Source organism: Rana temporaria, chromosome 8, assembly GCF_905171775.1.
Source record: "Rana temporaria chromosome 8, aRanTem1.1, whole genome shotgun sequence".
NCBI classification, from domain to species: Eukaryota; Metazoa; Chordata; class Amphibia; order Anura; family Ranidae; genus Rana; species Rana temporaria.
In genome coordinates, this window is record NC_053496.1 from 88912757 (window position 1) to 88927549 (window position 14793).

Sequence of the window (14793 nt, forward strand, 5' to 3'; positions counted from 1 at the left end):
TACCGCCATTCTGTGAAGCCCTCAGAGGTTTGTTAGAGAACCTTAGTGAACAAACAGCATCATATAGGCCACGGATTACACCAGACAGGTCAGGGATAAAGTTGTGGAGAAGTTTAAAGCAGGGTTTGGTTATAAAAAAAAATATCCCAAGTTTTGAACATCTCATGGACCACTGTTCAAACCATCATTCGAAAATGGAAAGAGTATGGCACAACTGCAAATCTACCAAGACATGACCGTCCACCTAAACTGACAGGCCTGGAAAGGAGAGCATTAATCAGAGAAACAGCCAAGAGGCCCATGATAACTCTGGAGGAGCTGCAGAGAATCCACAGCGCAGGTGGAAGAAATCGGTCTACAGGACAACTATTATTTGTGCTCTCCACAAATCTGGCCTTTATGGAAGAGTGGCAAGAAGAAAGCCATTGTTAAAAGAAAGCCATAAGAAGTTCTGTTTGCAAGAAGCCATGTGGGGGACACAGCAAACATATGGAAGAAGGTGTTCTGGTCAGATGAGACCAAAATTGAACTTTTTGTCCTAAAAGCAAAACGCTATGTGTGGCGGAAAACTAACACTGCACATCACCCTGAACATATCATCCCCACCGTGAAACATGGTGGTGGTGGCAGCATCATATTGTGTGGATGATTTTCGTCAGCAGGGACAGAGAAGCTAGTCAGAGTTGATGGGAAGCTTTATGGTGCCAAATACAGGGCAATCTTAGGGAAAACCTGTAAAGTCTGCAAAATAATTGAGACTGGGGCGGAGGTTCACCTTCCAGCGAGACAACAACCCTAAACATACAACCAGAGCTACAATAGACGTTTTAAATCATGAAATAAAACGACATTTTTGAAACTTCATTTTTAAAAACGACGTTGCCTACACACCATCGTTTTTTCAAAATGCTCTAGCAAAGCGCGGTTACGTTCAGCACGTACGACGGCACTCTGTTGCATTGAAGCTCGCTTCATAACTTGCTTCTAAGCATGCGCGGGTTTAAAAATGACACAAAAAACGACGTTTTGAAAAACGACACAAAAAATTCAAGCATGTTCGAATTTTTTCTTTGTCGTTTTTCAGAAGACATAAAACAACGTTTTCCCCACACACGGTCATTTTAAATGACGTTTTCAAAAACGACGTTTTTTTTCATCACAAAAAACGACCGTCTGTACGCGGCATTAGAATAGCCCAGACAAGTCCAGACCTAAATCCAATTGATAATCGGTGGCAAACTTGAAAATTGCTGTTCACAGAGGCTCACCATCCAATCTTACAGAGCTTGAGCTATTTTGCAAAGAAGAACGGGCAAAAATATCACTCTCTAGATGTGCAAAGCTGTTAGAGACATCCCCAAAAAGACTTTCGGCAAAAGGTAGTTCTAGGAGGGCTGAGTACAAAACGCACAGCACACTTTTCAAATATTTATTTGTAAAAAAATAAATAATAATAATAATAATAATAATAATAATAATAATAATAATAAAAATAATAATTTAAAAAACATTTATCGTTTTCCTTCCACTTCACAATTATGTGCCACTTTGTGTTGGTCCATCAAATAAAATTCGAATAAAACACATGTACATTTTTGATTGCAAACATGACTTAAAAACTTTTTTAAGGCACTGTACATGAATACATTATCATAAGACATGCTTGGTGTGACATTTCCACAACTGTGTTTTGCAGAACAAATAAGTGGCATCCCTGGGGATGAATGGGCTACCTCCAGGCTACCCTCAATTTATTCATGGCTACATACTGTATGCTCCAAAACGGAGGCTCTTAGACTTGAGTTAAGCTTGCCATAAACAGATTGAAACTTGGTCAGTTCAGCAGGGACCGGCTGAATTTCAGTCAGTGTGTGGCCGTCTCTGCTCGACAGAAGTCGTTTGCTTGATTGACTTTTGTTGAAATGATGGAACTCTTTTCCAATCGGCGGCTGCAGATTGTTAAAAGATTTCTAAAATTTTACCAGAGGTCAATGTACGTTGATAGCAGTGGGAGCCACTGTCAGAATAAAATGTTCCAGTTGGGAAGATCTCTTCATCCGCCTTGTTTGAGTGGATGGAGGAAAAAAACTAGCCATCTATGGCCAGCTTAATGGACCAAATAACACTGGGGTTTCATCATATGTTAGCAAATGTGTGCAACAAATGACTTGTTTACACAAGCATTGCCCTATGAAGAGCGACCTGAGGTGGGCCACCTTTCAAAGGAGATTTTTTGACAGGTGGCGTTATGTCTCCTCCTTGTTTTAATCGCTAAAAGCCTGCAGTACAACACCACAACACTGCAACCAATTCAGTGTGTACTCGGGGACAAATTTGCATCACTTGAGCCTGTATGCGCACCATCTCTGCTGCCTAAAGCAACACCTCTGGCTTTTAAAGAAGAATTTTAGGCATGGTTATATTATACACAGTTACGTTGGTCCAGCAAAGACCAATGTAACTACAGTTTGTACCGTATCTGGCTGATTCCCCCCCGAAAGCTGGAACTCAATGAAGTAGACACCACTACCCCAGTGATCTCAACTTGCTTCCGTGCCCCATGCTGAGCGGCTGCCCTCCTGCTTACTGCACACAGGGGGGTTAGCCGCTTGGCACAGGTGTGATTCAGAGAATACTCTGCAGCTAAAATGGTTCTACATTGAAAATACACTCCGACAGTGTTATTTTTTGGCCTTTTTAACTAGTGTACATATACTTGCTAAAAAAAACTTTATCCATATATTTTTAGTACATATACATTTTTAATCATCAATTTTACTTTTATTTTAACCAACAGGATCCTTATGGTCTTTCTATTTTCATGTGAATCGTCGTCTGAGTATAAACATATACGTGCCCAAAAGCATATGTCGTATTGTATTTAGTGTGCTATTGAATGTCCAGCAGATTCATTATAGGTTTTATTTAATACTTGTTTGGCCTTTTTATGTGTTATGGGACTAGCAGAGCTGGCTCGCTGAGTATTGTTGTCCGCCGGCCCTTCATAACCACATCCAAGATGGCCATTTGCTAGGCCTGATGAAAGAGAACATGAAAAGTGGATAAATAGGGTGCTTCTGTCAGAAATTCCTATAATAAGCTGTACCAGAAAACTTCACATCAGTATCAAGGGTGAGGCAAGTGAAAACTGGAATAGCACTTATAGCAGCAGGGTCAGACGAAGGAGCGATCTGCGCATTGCTCTGAAAAGCGTTACCGTGCCCCGCTTGATGTCACTTCTGGTCCGTGCTTTCCAGCGGGGTTTCAGAAGCCAGGTGGCCATCTTGCCTCCTTGCTCCCCCCCCTCCCCTCCATCTACAGCTGCTGATCAGCTCTTCACCGTGGAGGCATAGGATAAAGCAAGGAATCCACAATGTTGTCAGATACGCCCGTTTTATCCCGGATCTTGCAAGTGTTTTTAACCATTTTTTACCATTAAATACAGTTGCACTTAGAAGCGCCTTTTGTCTCCTTTCTGACAAATGAGCATGCATGCGCCAAACATGCACCGCTGTCAGGCCTCTTGCCTTTCTTCCAGTGACGTCTTGGCTGCTTTGCCTGTCCATCTAACTCGGAGCTCCAGATTCCACCAGCGCGGCCAGGAACAGAGGACTGCCTCCATCACAGCCATCCATCCAGATGGGACTACTGCAGTGTGGCTTGCCCATGTACATGCCCAATACTTCATTTATCTTGCGAGTCTGATTACATTTATTGAACTTGGTACATATCCTACCCTTAGATTGGAACTGCTCTTTCTCCTCCATAGCTACCTACAAAGCTGCTTCTCACTCTTACAGCCAGCTGCTTCCCCCTCCAAGTGTTTGCTCTTGGATCCAAGTACATCAGAACTACCTTTGCACCCCAAGGACTTTTATACACAGTTGCCATATAGCTATATGAATAAGAAGTTTTATTTGTTTTTCAAGCACTGATAAGCCATTTGTCACTCGCTCCCATAAGTTTTCCCTCCTAAGCGATTAGCAAATCCATGGTCTACAAACTATGGCCCTCCAGTTGTTCAGGGACTACAATTCCCATCATGCCTAGTCATGTCTGTGAATGTCAGTGTGTTACAATGCCTCATGGGATGTATAGTTCAACAGCTGGAGGGCCGTAGTTTGAGGATCCCTGGTCTACATTGATGTGAACAGTACCTATTAAACTCTCCATCAATATTTAGTTAAATATTTAATACAGGAATGAGGAAAAATACCTTTTTGTATCTGTCGAATGCCATAAACTGTATGGCTCCATATGGGAAGATCCTGACCATCATGGCTCCATTTCCTTTATAAAACCCTAGAAAGCCTTCTTTGTGTTTCACAGCTTTTATGGTGGCGAGTACACCTGAATACATAATGATATAAAAAAAATGAAATAGTTGACTTCTTTTATGGAAATCTTTCCTGCCTGATTTTGCTTTTAAATGTCCTTATTTCTTCTTATTTCGTCATTTAAATGGCCTGCAAATCGCACTGCATGGCATGAACTTGAATGGTACTGTGCCTTCGCTGCACTGCGTTCTGGTGTGAATCGGCCCTTATAATAAACTTATTTTGGGATTACATACACTTTAACAAGATGAAGGGTTTCAATTTAAAATATTCATTTTTTTTACGTCATAAAAACAAATTACAAAAAATTGCAGAAAAAAAAAAAACACCTGTAGAAGGAATGTATTACTGCCACATCCTGAAATTTAACTGTTCTTACCCAGGTGCCTGTAGTGGATATTTTGTGCTTGAAAGAGAATTTTAATCCTATCCAAGGGTGCAATGGTTGATTTAGCACAGCAGCTGGCAACCCCTACAATACAAAAAAAAAAAGGAAGGTTTACTTACTGTAATCATACCACTAAACATAATGAAACCTGAACTATGTTAAAAATGTAAACAACATTTATTCTAAACTCTTTAAAACGGAATTCCAGTCCCCTGTGTAAGAATTTGAAGTCAGCTACAAAAACTGTAGCTGCTGACTTTTAATTAACAGCCACTCACCTGTCCTACGATCCAGTGATGGGCTCACCCCAGCCATTCTCCCCTCCTGTTGTCTGTCCCTGACACGTTAACTGTGGGCACCTGGCTGTGGCAGCTTGCGGTATTCACAGCCAGGTGCCCACTGCGAATGCGTGAACGGCGCTGCACCTCGTGAATGGTCATGACATGTCCAAGAAGTCAGCGGGGAGGGAGAATCGCCTAGGCCATCTGAGCAGAAATGGGAGAAGGTACCTGTCAAAATCAGGTACCCGCTGCCCCCCCAAAAGTACAATTTCTTCACCAGGAGTGAGAGAGGAGGCCTTAAAAGCAGAACTTCCTCTTTTGGGTGGAGCTCCACTTTAAATCTTATAATTGAATGGTGAAGAATTTTGTCTGGTCTTCTGAAGCAGACTATATAAAAACTGGCTGAACTCCTAAACCAGGGCGTCTGATGCATTTGTCAAGTAGAGCTAGCCATACACATATAGATTCCTCCATACATGTTAAACAGAGTGGATGAAGGAATCTCTGTGCTAGCTACTATATTCTGACAGACAGCACAGAATTCACAGACAGTGACTGCATGTGATTGGATGTAGCCACTGTTTGGGTGACAACTTTCCACCTATGTTTTTGGACAAAAAAAAATAAAAATTAATCAACTTTCCTTGAACTGGGGGGTGCCAGCTGGCTTAAAGTGATTCAAAAGTCTTGTTTTTTTCCCCCCTATAAAAACAAACATTTTATACTTACCTGCTCTATAGCAGTGGATTTGCACAGAGCAGCCCGGATCGTCCTCTTCTTAGGTCCCTATTTAGCTCTCCTGGCCCCTCCCTCCTGTTCAGTGCCCCCACTGCAAGCAGCTTTCTATAGTGGCACCCTAGACGAGTCACAGCTCCCTGTGTCCATTCAGACACAGAGCCTCGACCCACCCCCCGCCCCCTCTCTCCCCTGATTGGCTAGCTGAGTTCGATTGACAGGAGCCAATGGCGCCGCTGCTGTGTGCAAGCCAATCGGGAGGGAGAATCTCGGACGGTTGAGACAGTAGTGGACATCACTGGACAGAGAGGGACCTCAGGTTAGGAAAGCTGCTGCACAGAAGGCTTTTTATCTTAATGCATCAAGATAAAGAACCTTCTGCCTTTACAATCACTTTAAGTATTTTCCAGGCAGGCTGCATTCAGTGGCATGGTGATGTTTAGTTAAAAAAAAAGCATGTCCTTTAAAGAAGAAGTAAACCTACCTATATCTCCTAAACGTGTACCGTTTAGGAGATATTTACATTACATGCAGCCAGTGACATCACTGGCGATTGTGCTCTGAAGGAACGGCCGCCAATCCTTCCAAGCCCTGTACAGCGGCTCCCGCGCACATTTGTGCAGGAGTGACGTCATCGCAGCTCAGGCAAATCACAGTGCCATGGCCCGCAAACTGATAGAAACTTCGGAGTTTACAACCTCTTTAGGATGGATATATCACTATGTCCTTTAAAATATCCAGACAGCTGCTATTTAAAAGGGAAGTATAGAGAATGTAACAGGAGTAGCTGGAATGCTCCCAGGCAAACAGGGACAGTGTAAGAAGATCTGTTTCAGTATCTAATATATACAAGAAGTCAGGGGCCAACTCAGCCTACCAGGTTCTATATATACCACAAATATTACTTTTGAATAGTTTGAGCCTCTAAGTATTGAGGAGATGTGGTCACATACAGATCACTTTTTAAATTTCTCCAAAAGTTGTCTGTTAAAGCAGTGGAAGCTCCGCTTATCCGCTTCCTACCACCTCCGGTACACTTGGTACCTTACGGGAGGGAGCAGATACCTATCAGAAACGCCGCGGCGACCTACGTCATATACAGCCCCTCCTCCTTCCCCCCCCCCTCCGCCTTCTGGGAGACACAGGTTCCAGAAGAAAGGAGGGGCCATTTAGAAAACGCAGCGCAATTAGCGCATGCGCAGTAGGAAACAGGTTGTGAAGCCGCAAGGATGCATTGCGGGATATCTGGACAAGCAAGTGTCCTTATATTAAAAGTCAGCAGCTACAGACCGGAATTCCCCTTAAAAAAAGTAAAACTAAAGTCTTGTTTTTTTTTTTCTTAAATATATAACAAACATGTTATACTTACCTGCTCTGTGTAGTGGCTTTACACAGAGCAGCCCAGATCCTCCTCTTCTTAGGTTCTTTGCGGGGCTCCTGGCCCCTCCCTCCTGCCCCCACAGCAAGTAACTTGCTATGGGGGCACCCGAGCCGCTGCTCTGTGTGTCCATTCAGACACAGAGCCAAGGCTCGGCCCCATCCCTCTCTCTACTCATTGGATCACTGACTTTGATTGACAGCAGTGAAAGCCAATGGCGCCCGCTGCTGTCTCAGCCAAACAGGAGGGAGATTTCCGGCCAGCCGTGGCTCTCATGCAACCTCACTGGATGGAGATGGGCTCAGGTAAGTAGGGGGGGGGGGAGGCTGCTGCACACCGATGGTTTTTTTATCCTAATGCATTAGGATAAAAAAACTTCTGCCTTTACAATCACTTTAAAGCCACAACCCACCCCATTTTTTCACAGAGAGAGTTCCGAAACTGCACTGCGACATTCTACCTGGGCAAATATACAGTTCTTTACAGAGTTCTTAATTTGAAGAAGTGCAAACATTTCACCTCCTGCCACGAAGGAACGGAGCCAGTAGAAGTCTCGATATCCTGAGTTTGGCAGCTTGCTCCTTGGTGGAGCAATCGTAGCTTCAGAGGTCATCTCAGTGTAGAGTACGGCCCTCCTTTCTAGGAAATTCACAGAGGAGATCTGAAATAACAAAAACTGGAAATTAAAATGAAAAATCTTCCAGATCTGACAGGCAGCCCAATGACCAGATGAAAAGTGCACGTGGCTGACTGACAACACTGCTGCCAATTTTAAAGTGCTAGTTTAGCATTGTCAGCCTGCAACAGGAAGCGACATTACAGGTAAGGACCCCAAGCAGAAAAATCTGAAACAGAATTGCAAACATTTGTCTTTACAGTGAGACATGACGACGAACAAACTGAAAAAATAAATTTGGCATTTACATACATTTTGAGAAGAGACCTAAAGAAATACCTTTATCACCTTACATTGGGGGTTATTATTTATGAAAGGCAAATCCACTTTGCCCTACAAGTGCAAAGTACTTGAAATTGCACTGAATGTGCGGTCGCTGTAGATCCGAGGGAGACATGCAAGGAAAATAAAAAACAGCATTTTAGCTTGCACATGATTGCTGATTTTATTATACAGAGCTTCCCCTCAGATTTACAGCGACTGCACTTTCATGTGCACTTGTAGTGCAAAGTGGATTTCCCTTTAGTAAATAACCCCCATTGTGCACTAAAACACAGGTGGTGGGCACAATTCTGAAGATAACATTTAGTAATCGGGCGACTTTGGTCTGACTACCAGTTGCAAACTGGATGACATTTAGGTTTGCAAAAGTGCCGTGTTTAAATTTCCAGGTTTCAATGCACTTTAAAATATAGTTCATTTGGGCCAAGATGGCCCTAAAAAACAATTTCCATTATATAACTATGCGGATGCTGGGTGTGCTGTAATGAATGGTAGTAGCATTAGCTACATACAGTAGGTGGCGCTGTGTTCTGGCAGCAGTACAAGTAACTCTCCATCTGCTGCCTGTCGGAGTGCTCCTCTGCCATTCAGGAGAAGCCTTGTATTTACTATCAATAAGGCCTTGTGTACACTGCTGCTGTAAACGGACATCCAGAGGCAGTTGGACGCTTTTTTCAACTGCCCCTGAACACATTCAGGCTGCATTCACACCTGAACGCGGCGTTTTGTCCCGCGATTTGCCGCAACGTTTTTTAGCCTAAAATACGCCGGAGGGGTGATTAAACATTGTCGGCTATGCCGAACGCCGAAGCCGCCTGACAAAAAGGGTCCGGGACTTGTTTTGAGCTTCAGGCGTTCGGTCGTGGAGATGTGAAACATCTCCATAGCCGACAATGTTAAATCACAGCGTATTTCAGGCTGCAATAGCGTCGGGCGTAAAAACGCCTAGGTGTGAATGGAGCCTCAATGTTATCCTATGTGACCATGTACACAGTCTCGTTTAGTCGTTTTTAGGCAGTTGCTTTTAACAGCTTTTTTTTTTTTTTAAAGCAAAAAAAAATGGAGTTCAGACGCCAAACGCGGTACTGGTGGCGTTTAGCCGTTTTTAGTCTTTGGCCATTTAAAAAACACACACACTAATATATATATATATTTTTTTTTTAAATTACCAAAACTTAAAACACGCCTATATATTTTTTTTAGAAACACTTCTAAAACGCAAACGCTACAAAATGCGCCATGTAAACGCGGCAAAACGGGGGGCGTTTTAAACGTGGATTACTATCTGTAAAGTTTAATCATTTAGGAGCAGTTGTAAAAACATCCCGTGTACATGGAGCCTAAAAGATCAGATAAAAAGAAATAAAACATAAAAAAGTAAAAAGCATAAAGTAAGGCCTCTTCCACACAGGGCGGGCTCTGCTAGAAGTGCTCCTGCTCAGTGGGTAATCTGTATACCGATCTCTGCAGAGCAGGCGGATGGCTTGTCCGTGTCCATTCAGCTTATTATGCAACGTGGACACAGACTCAGCTTGCTCTCCTTTATGGGCGGTCAGATGTATACAAATCGCCTCTCTGTTTACGCCTGACTGCCATCCGATTGGACACATGCCTGTTTACACTCGCCACTCCATAGAGGAGAATAGAGGGTCAGGTTGAAAAAAAAAAAAAAAAATGTACTCATCTATGAGCAGCCCAAGGCCTAGTTTACACTTGTGATTAAGCGGGAGTGGTAAAAGCAGGCGGCTGAGATTAGTTTTTCTTGCCCCAACAGCTACAAAGGCAGCCATAGGAAGATATACACATGCCCCAGCAGCACTGCAAAGCATTACGACACAACAAAAAATAATCCCCTCTGTCGAATTCAGCAGGCAGCACCATCCGCAACATATCCAAGTGAATAGGGGCTGTGCCTTAACCACATGGACTTGGGGTTCAAATAGCCAGTGAAGAGGAACCATAGCACCGCCTCGTGGCTTTTCAAAGTGCTCAGTGAAAAGCAATCCACCACAAATCACCCTTCAGAGGGTGAAACTACTGGAAAAAAGCTCTAACTCACTTCTGACACATCTTTGCCTAATATGAAATAAATTAAACACATTCAGGTATCGGAGGAAAAAATAAAAATTAAGTACAGTGTGGATTTTAATTGAACAGCTCAATCTTTTTTAGCTGAAATCCATTTCATGTGATTGTGCTCATGGACTACAACCACAGAAAGGCCTTTGTATACAAGTACTGTGTGTTTGTCCATGGAGGTGGAGCAGAAGGCGACTGTAATCTCTGGGTGTTTGCTTCAGATGTCCTAAAAATGCAGCTACCCAGCAATCTGGTCCAGCGAGTCCACGCTGCCCATAGTCACAGTAATATTTGGAATAAGCTTTCAAATTGCTCTATTTCCGCAAGATTTGCACCTCAGACTTCATTGCCGCTTGCGACTTCATTTAAACGCAAGTCTATGCAAGTCACAATGAAAGTGGAAAAAAATAGTACAGGAACCTTTTTTTTGAGTCACAGTGATTTCAACAGTTCCATTGCCGGCAGTGGGGTGCGACTTGTCATGCGATTTGTCAAATCACACCAGTGTGAATGAGGACTAAAGATGCTTTTCCCTGAAATAGGAGTTGTAAACAGAAGAAAAGATCCAGAACACTTACACAGGAAATTCTACACTTTTGAATAGCAAATGTAAAGTCTTGACCTTAGTTCCGGTTCACAAAGGGGCGACCTGTCAGGCAACTTCGTAATAGGAGCGACTCGAGTCAAGAAAAAGGTTCCTGTACTACTTTGAGGCGACTTCAGAGCGGCTTGCATTGACCGCTATACAGAAGTAGTTTTGCAAGTCGTGCTGAAGTCGCGCTGTACGGGGTGGCATCAGACTCGGACGACTTTGAAGCCGTCCCTGTGTAAACCTGCGTTTAATACATTAAGCACAATTAAATAATCTATTTGTTAAAATTCTCACTCTAGTACTGGCAGTTTACAACATTCAACGCTGCTGGTTCCTGTTTTTTCAATGCTGCTTCCCTGAACTTCTGGGTTTTTGCTAGAAAGAGCAAGGCCCCTTTCACACGAGGCGGATCAGTAATGATCCACCCTGTGAACCGCCGCTTGCTCAGCGGGGATCGCTCCGTTGATCCCCGCTGAGCCGCCCTGTCTTTTCTCCGCTCTCCCCTATGGGGGGGTTTAGATGAACACGGACCGTTTGTCCGTGTTCACCCGATCGACGAATGGAAAAGTAGATTTTTCCTCCGTCACACTTTGGCGGATCGGAGCAGGTCGGATGTCAGCGGGCATGTCACCGCTGACATCTGCGACTCCATAGAGGAGCACGGAGTGCCCGTTCAGGTCCGTCAAAAAAACTGGCAGGCGGACCTGAACAGGTCGCCCATGTGAAAGAGCCCTACGGCTGGGTTCACACTATTGCAAATCATTTTTGTAGTAAGGGTACAACTGAATAAAAATTTGTGGTCGTTCATTTTTTGCATCATTAGTGTACCACCTGGAACATGCGATTCTCGTGCCACAATCGAAAGTGACCTATCCAACATGCCGGATTTTGTTTAGAAAAACAAGACAAATGATGGCACAATCGTATGCGCCTTTTTTCATTTTTTTCCATGGACAGAACGCTCAGATTTTGACTCATCTATGGCTGGCCTAAGTCACCACTGCATCTTTAAAGTTGTGCTGCACGATCTCTACTTGTTGTAAATTCTTAAAAAAAATAAAGGGAAATGAGATTAAGGTGGATGTAAACCCGATTCACAAAGTTTGACCTATGCACATATATCTGTAGTGTTTCCTTATCTCTCTCCAAAGCCCTGGGTCCCATGTCTTTCTGCTGTTTTGTTGCTCTGTTATCAGCATGATAACTTCTGACAACTAGGGCTGCACGATTCTGGGAAAAATGAGAATCACGATTCTCATTTTTTTTTTTTTATTTAAAGTGGTAGTAAGCCCCGTTCTTGTTTTTTTTTGTTTGTTTTTTTAAACCTACCTGAAAGCCATAATGAGCAAGTATGCACCGCATACTAGCTCATTATGAAATACTTACCTTGGAACGAGTCGTAGGGAACTTACCTGGTCCACGCCGAGGGAGATGTCATCTTGCCTCGGCGTGTCTTCCGGGTATTGCCGCTCCATCGCTTTGAGCGGCTGGAGTGTCGATGTCGTCATGCGCGGGAGACTTCTTGCCGGCAAGGTCTGGCGGCTGCCGGGCCTTTAGCCGAGGATCCCCGCTGCGCATGCGCCGATGCAGTCAGCAGCGCATTGCGAGGGTAATATCTCCTAAACCGTAAAGGTTTAGGAGATATTCTTTATACCTACAGGTAAGCCTTATTATAGGCTTATCTGTAGGTAAAAGTGGTAGTACAGAGTATACTACCACTTTAAAGTTATTTTCAACACAAAACGAAGCTTATATGCTTAAATAAAGTATATGTAAATCTGACAGGCTGTTTCCATGTTACATTTTAAAAGCCGCAGCAAACCTGCTGACCTCACATGCTTGCTAATGTGAAAGAACAACTCTGATTTTCACATTTAATTAAATGTGAAAATCAGAGGTATTCTGTCACATTAGCAAGCATTTGAGGTTTGCTGCGGCTTTTAAAATTTAACATGTAAACAGTCTGTCAGATTTTCATATACTTTATTTAAGCACATAAGCTGTTTTGTGTTGAAAAATAACTGTGAAAGTTATTACTGTTGGGTGTAACAAGATGTCCGCTTGCCCCCCTTCTAACTTACATTACTGTACAGAAGTGTGGGGTGGAGCAAGATGGCGGCGACGAAACGTCACTTCCTGACGAGACAGCCGCCGCCGGGTGTACCAAGATGGCCGTGCTCTGGAGCTAGGCTGAAGCCGGGGACTTTCCTATGGCCGCACCCGAAAATCGCGGGTCATCCGGCCTGGAGATCGTCGGGGGGGGGGGGGGGGGGTGGTGAATCGAGATCACGATTAATTTACGATTAATCGTGCAGCTCTACTGACAACCGAGAAAAAAAAACAGCCTAAATTTGTGTCAGGGACGTTGCTATAAATAGATTAGCAGAGAGCTTGTCTTGTCACAGCACAGCTCTGGAAGTATCTTTGTTCTTCTACCTATGTGGAGTGGGGGAGTGTGCGGTTTCTCCAATCAGTGAATCAAGACTTCACTCCTACAGCTGTAAAGTGAAGTGGAAATTCTAACCCAATGTTAGAATTCTAAAGAATATAGCAAGTTGAAGACAGCAGATATACATGTAAAACTTATGTAGAGAGATGTTTTTCATCCCTTTTCCCCATCTGAGGCTTTTCACTTAACTGTGTATATGCGAGAGTGAACATCCACTTTAAAGGAGTTGTAAAAGTAGAAGTTTTTTTTATCTTATTGTATTCTATGCATTAATATAAAAAGCAGTGTGCAGCAGTGCCCCTAATACTTACTTGAGGTCCCTCTCTGTCCAGCGATTTCCACAAGTTTCTCAGCTGTCCGAGATTCTCCCTCCTGATTGACCATTGGCTGGCAATCAAAGTCAGCTAGCCAATCAGGAGAGAGGGGGCAGGGCTCCGTGTCTGATTGGACACAGGGAGCTGTGACTGAACTCGGGTGCCCCCATAGCAAGCTGCTTGCTGTGGGGCACTGAACAGGAGGGAAAACCCAGGATCACAGAAGAGGGACCTGAGAAGAGGAGGATCCGGGCTGCTCTGCAAATCCACTGCAATAGAGCAGGTAAGTATAACATGTTTATTATCTTTTTAGGAAAAAAAAAATACTTTACAATCACTTTAAACCAGAGATTAAGCCGGGTAAACTCCGCTGTTTCGCAATAGATTTTTTTTTTTTTTTTATCTTTACTAATACATTTGTAGGATAGCTTGTTCTGTTGAAAAACAACCGATTTACTGCACAGATAACCAGGGGAGAATATAAGAAAGGAAGCTTAAAAAAGAAAACCAATACAGCCATCACAATTGGTAAGCTATGATATAATAAAAGGTTTGCTTTTGGGTTTAACTCCACTTTAAACACACAAAAAGATTTAAAGTAACCCTGTGATTTTAAAAGGATGAGGATGCAGCTTAATCACTTGAGGGGGGATTGTTGTAAGTTATCAATAATAAAATGTATTACTGTGTTTCTCACATTCACACTGCAAAGCAGCCTAAACCTATTAGAAACACTGAAGCTCTTTATTTATCCTGGTGACTAATCACCGAAAGTGAAAAGAAAATCCCGCTATGGTTAATTATCTAGATATATGTCCAGAATCATAATTTGTTCCATTCTTTGTATACCTTTCTGTTTATTGACAACTCACATTTTACAATTTTGACACAGCTCCTTATATCTGTACAAGTTTCTCTTGTAAAAAAACATAAAAAAAAATAAAAAATAGTGAGAGAAAATTCCAAATTTTGGGTACCACTAGAACAGTAAAGCTTCATTCACGCTAGTGGTTTTTATAAGCTCAAAAAAGTGTGAGAAAAAAAAACTCCAATGATAATAGCATCTTTGTGCCGCCTTCTAATAGCGTTTTAGTAGTGTTTAGAGGCATTGTCGTTTTATCAGCATTTTTACAGTACATGAAAAAAGAAAAAAAAAAAAAAGGCTGTTCGCATTTTAGGAGAGTTTAGTGGGGGGTTTTTTTTGGCAGGAAAATGCTCCCAAATTTTTTTCCCTGCTCCTAGATGCTGAAGCTCAAAAAACACAAATTTTGTTCCATTATTC

The 14793-nt window shown here is 42.9% G+C and overlaps 1 protein-coding gene across 1 annotated transcript in view; it reads right to left on the bottom strand.

Annotated features, from left to right (window-relative positions):
* Positions 1–14793, bottom strand: part of SLC25A16 (solute carrier family 25 member 16) — a 39774-nt gene that overhangs the window by 21078 nt on the left and 3903 nt on the right. Inside the window, exons 2-4 of the mRNA XM_040362176.1 lie at positions 7639–7780; positions 4717–4809; positions 4217–4350 (exon numbers count right to left, since the gene is read on the bottom strand). Of these exons, the coding sequence (XP_040218110.1) occupies positions 4217–4350; positions 4717–4809; positions 7639–7732 (321 nt within the window). The 5' untranslated portion in view covers positions 7733–7780. The remainder of the gene's footprint in view (positions 1–4216; positions 4351–4716; positions 4810–7638; positions 7781–14793) is intronic.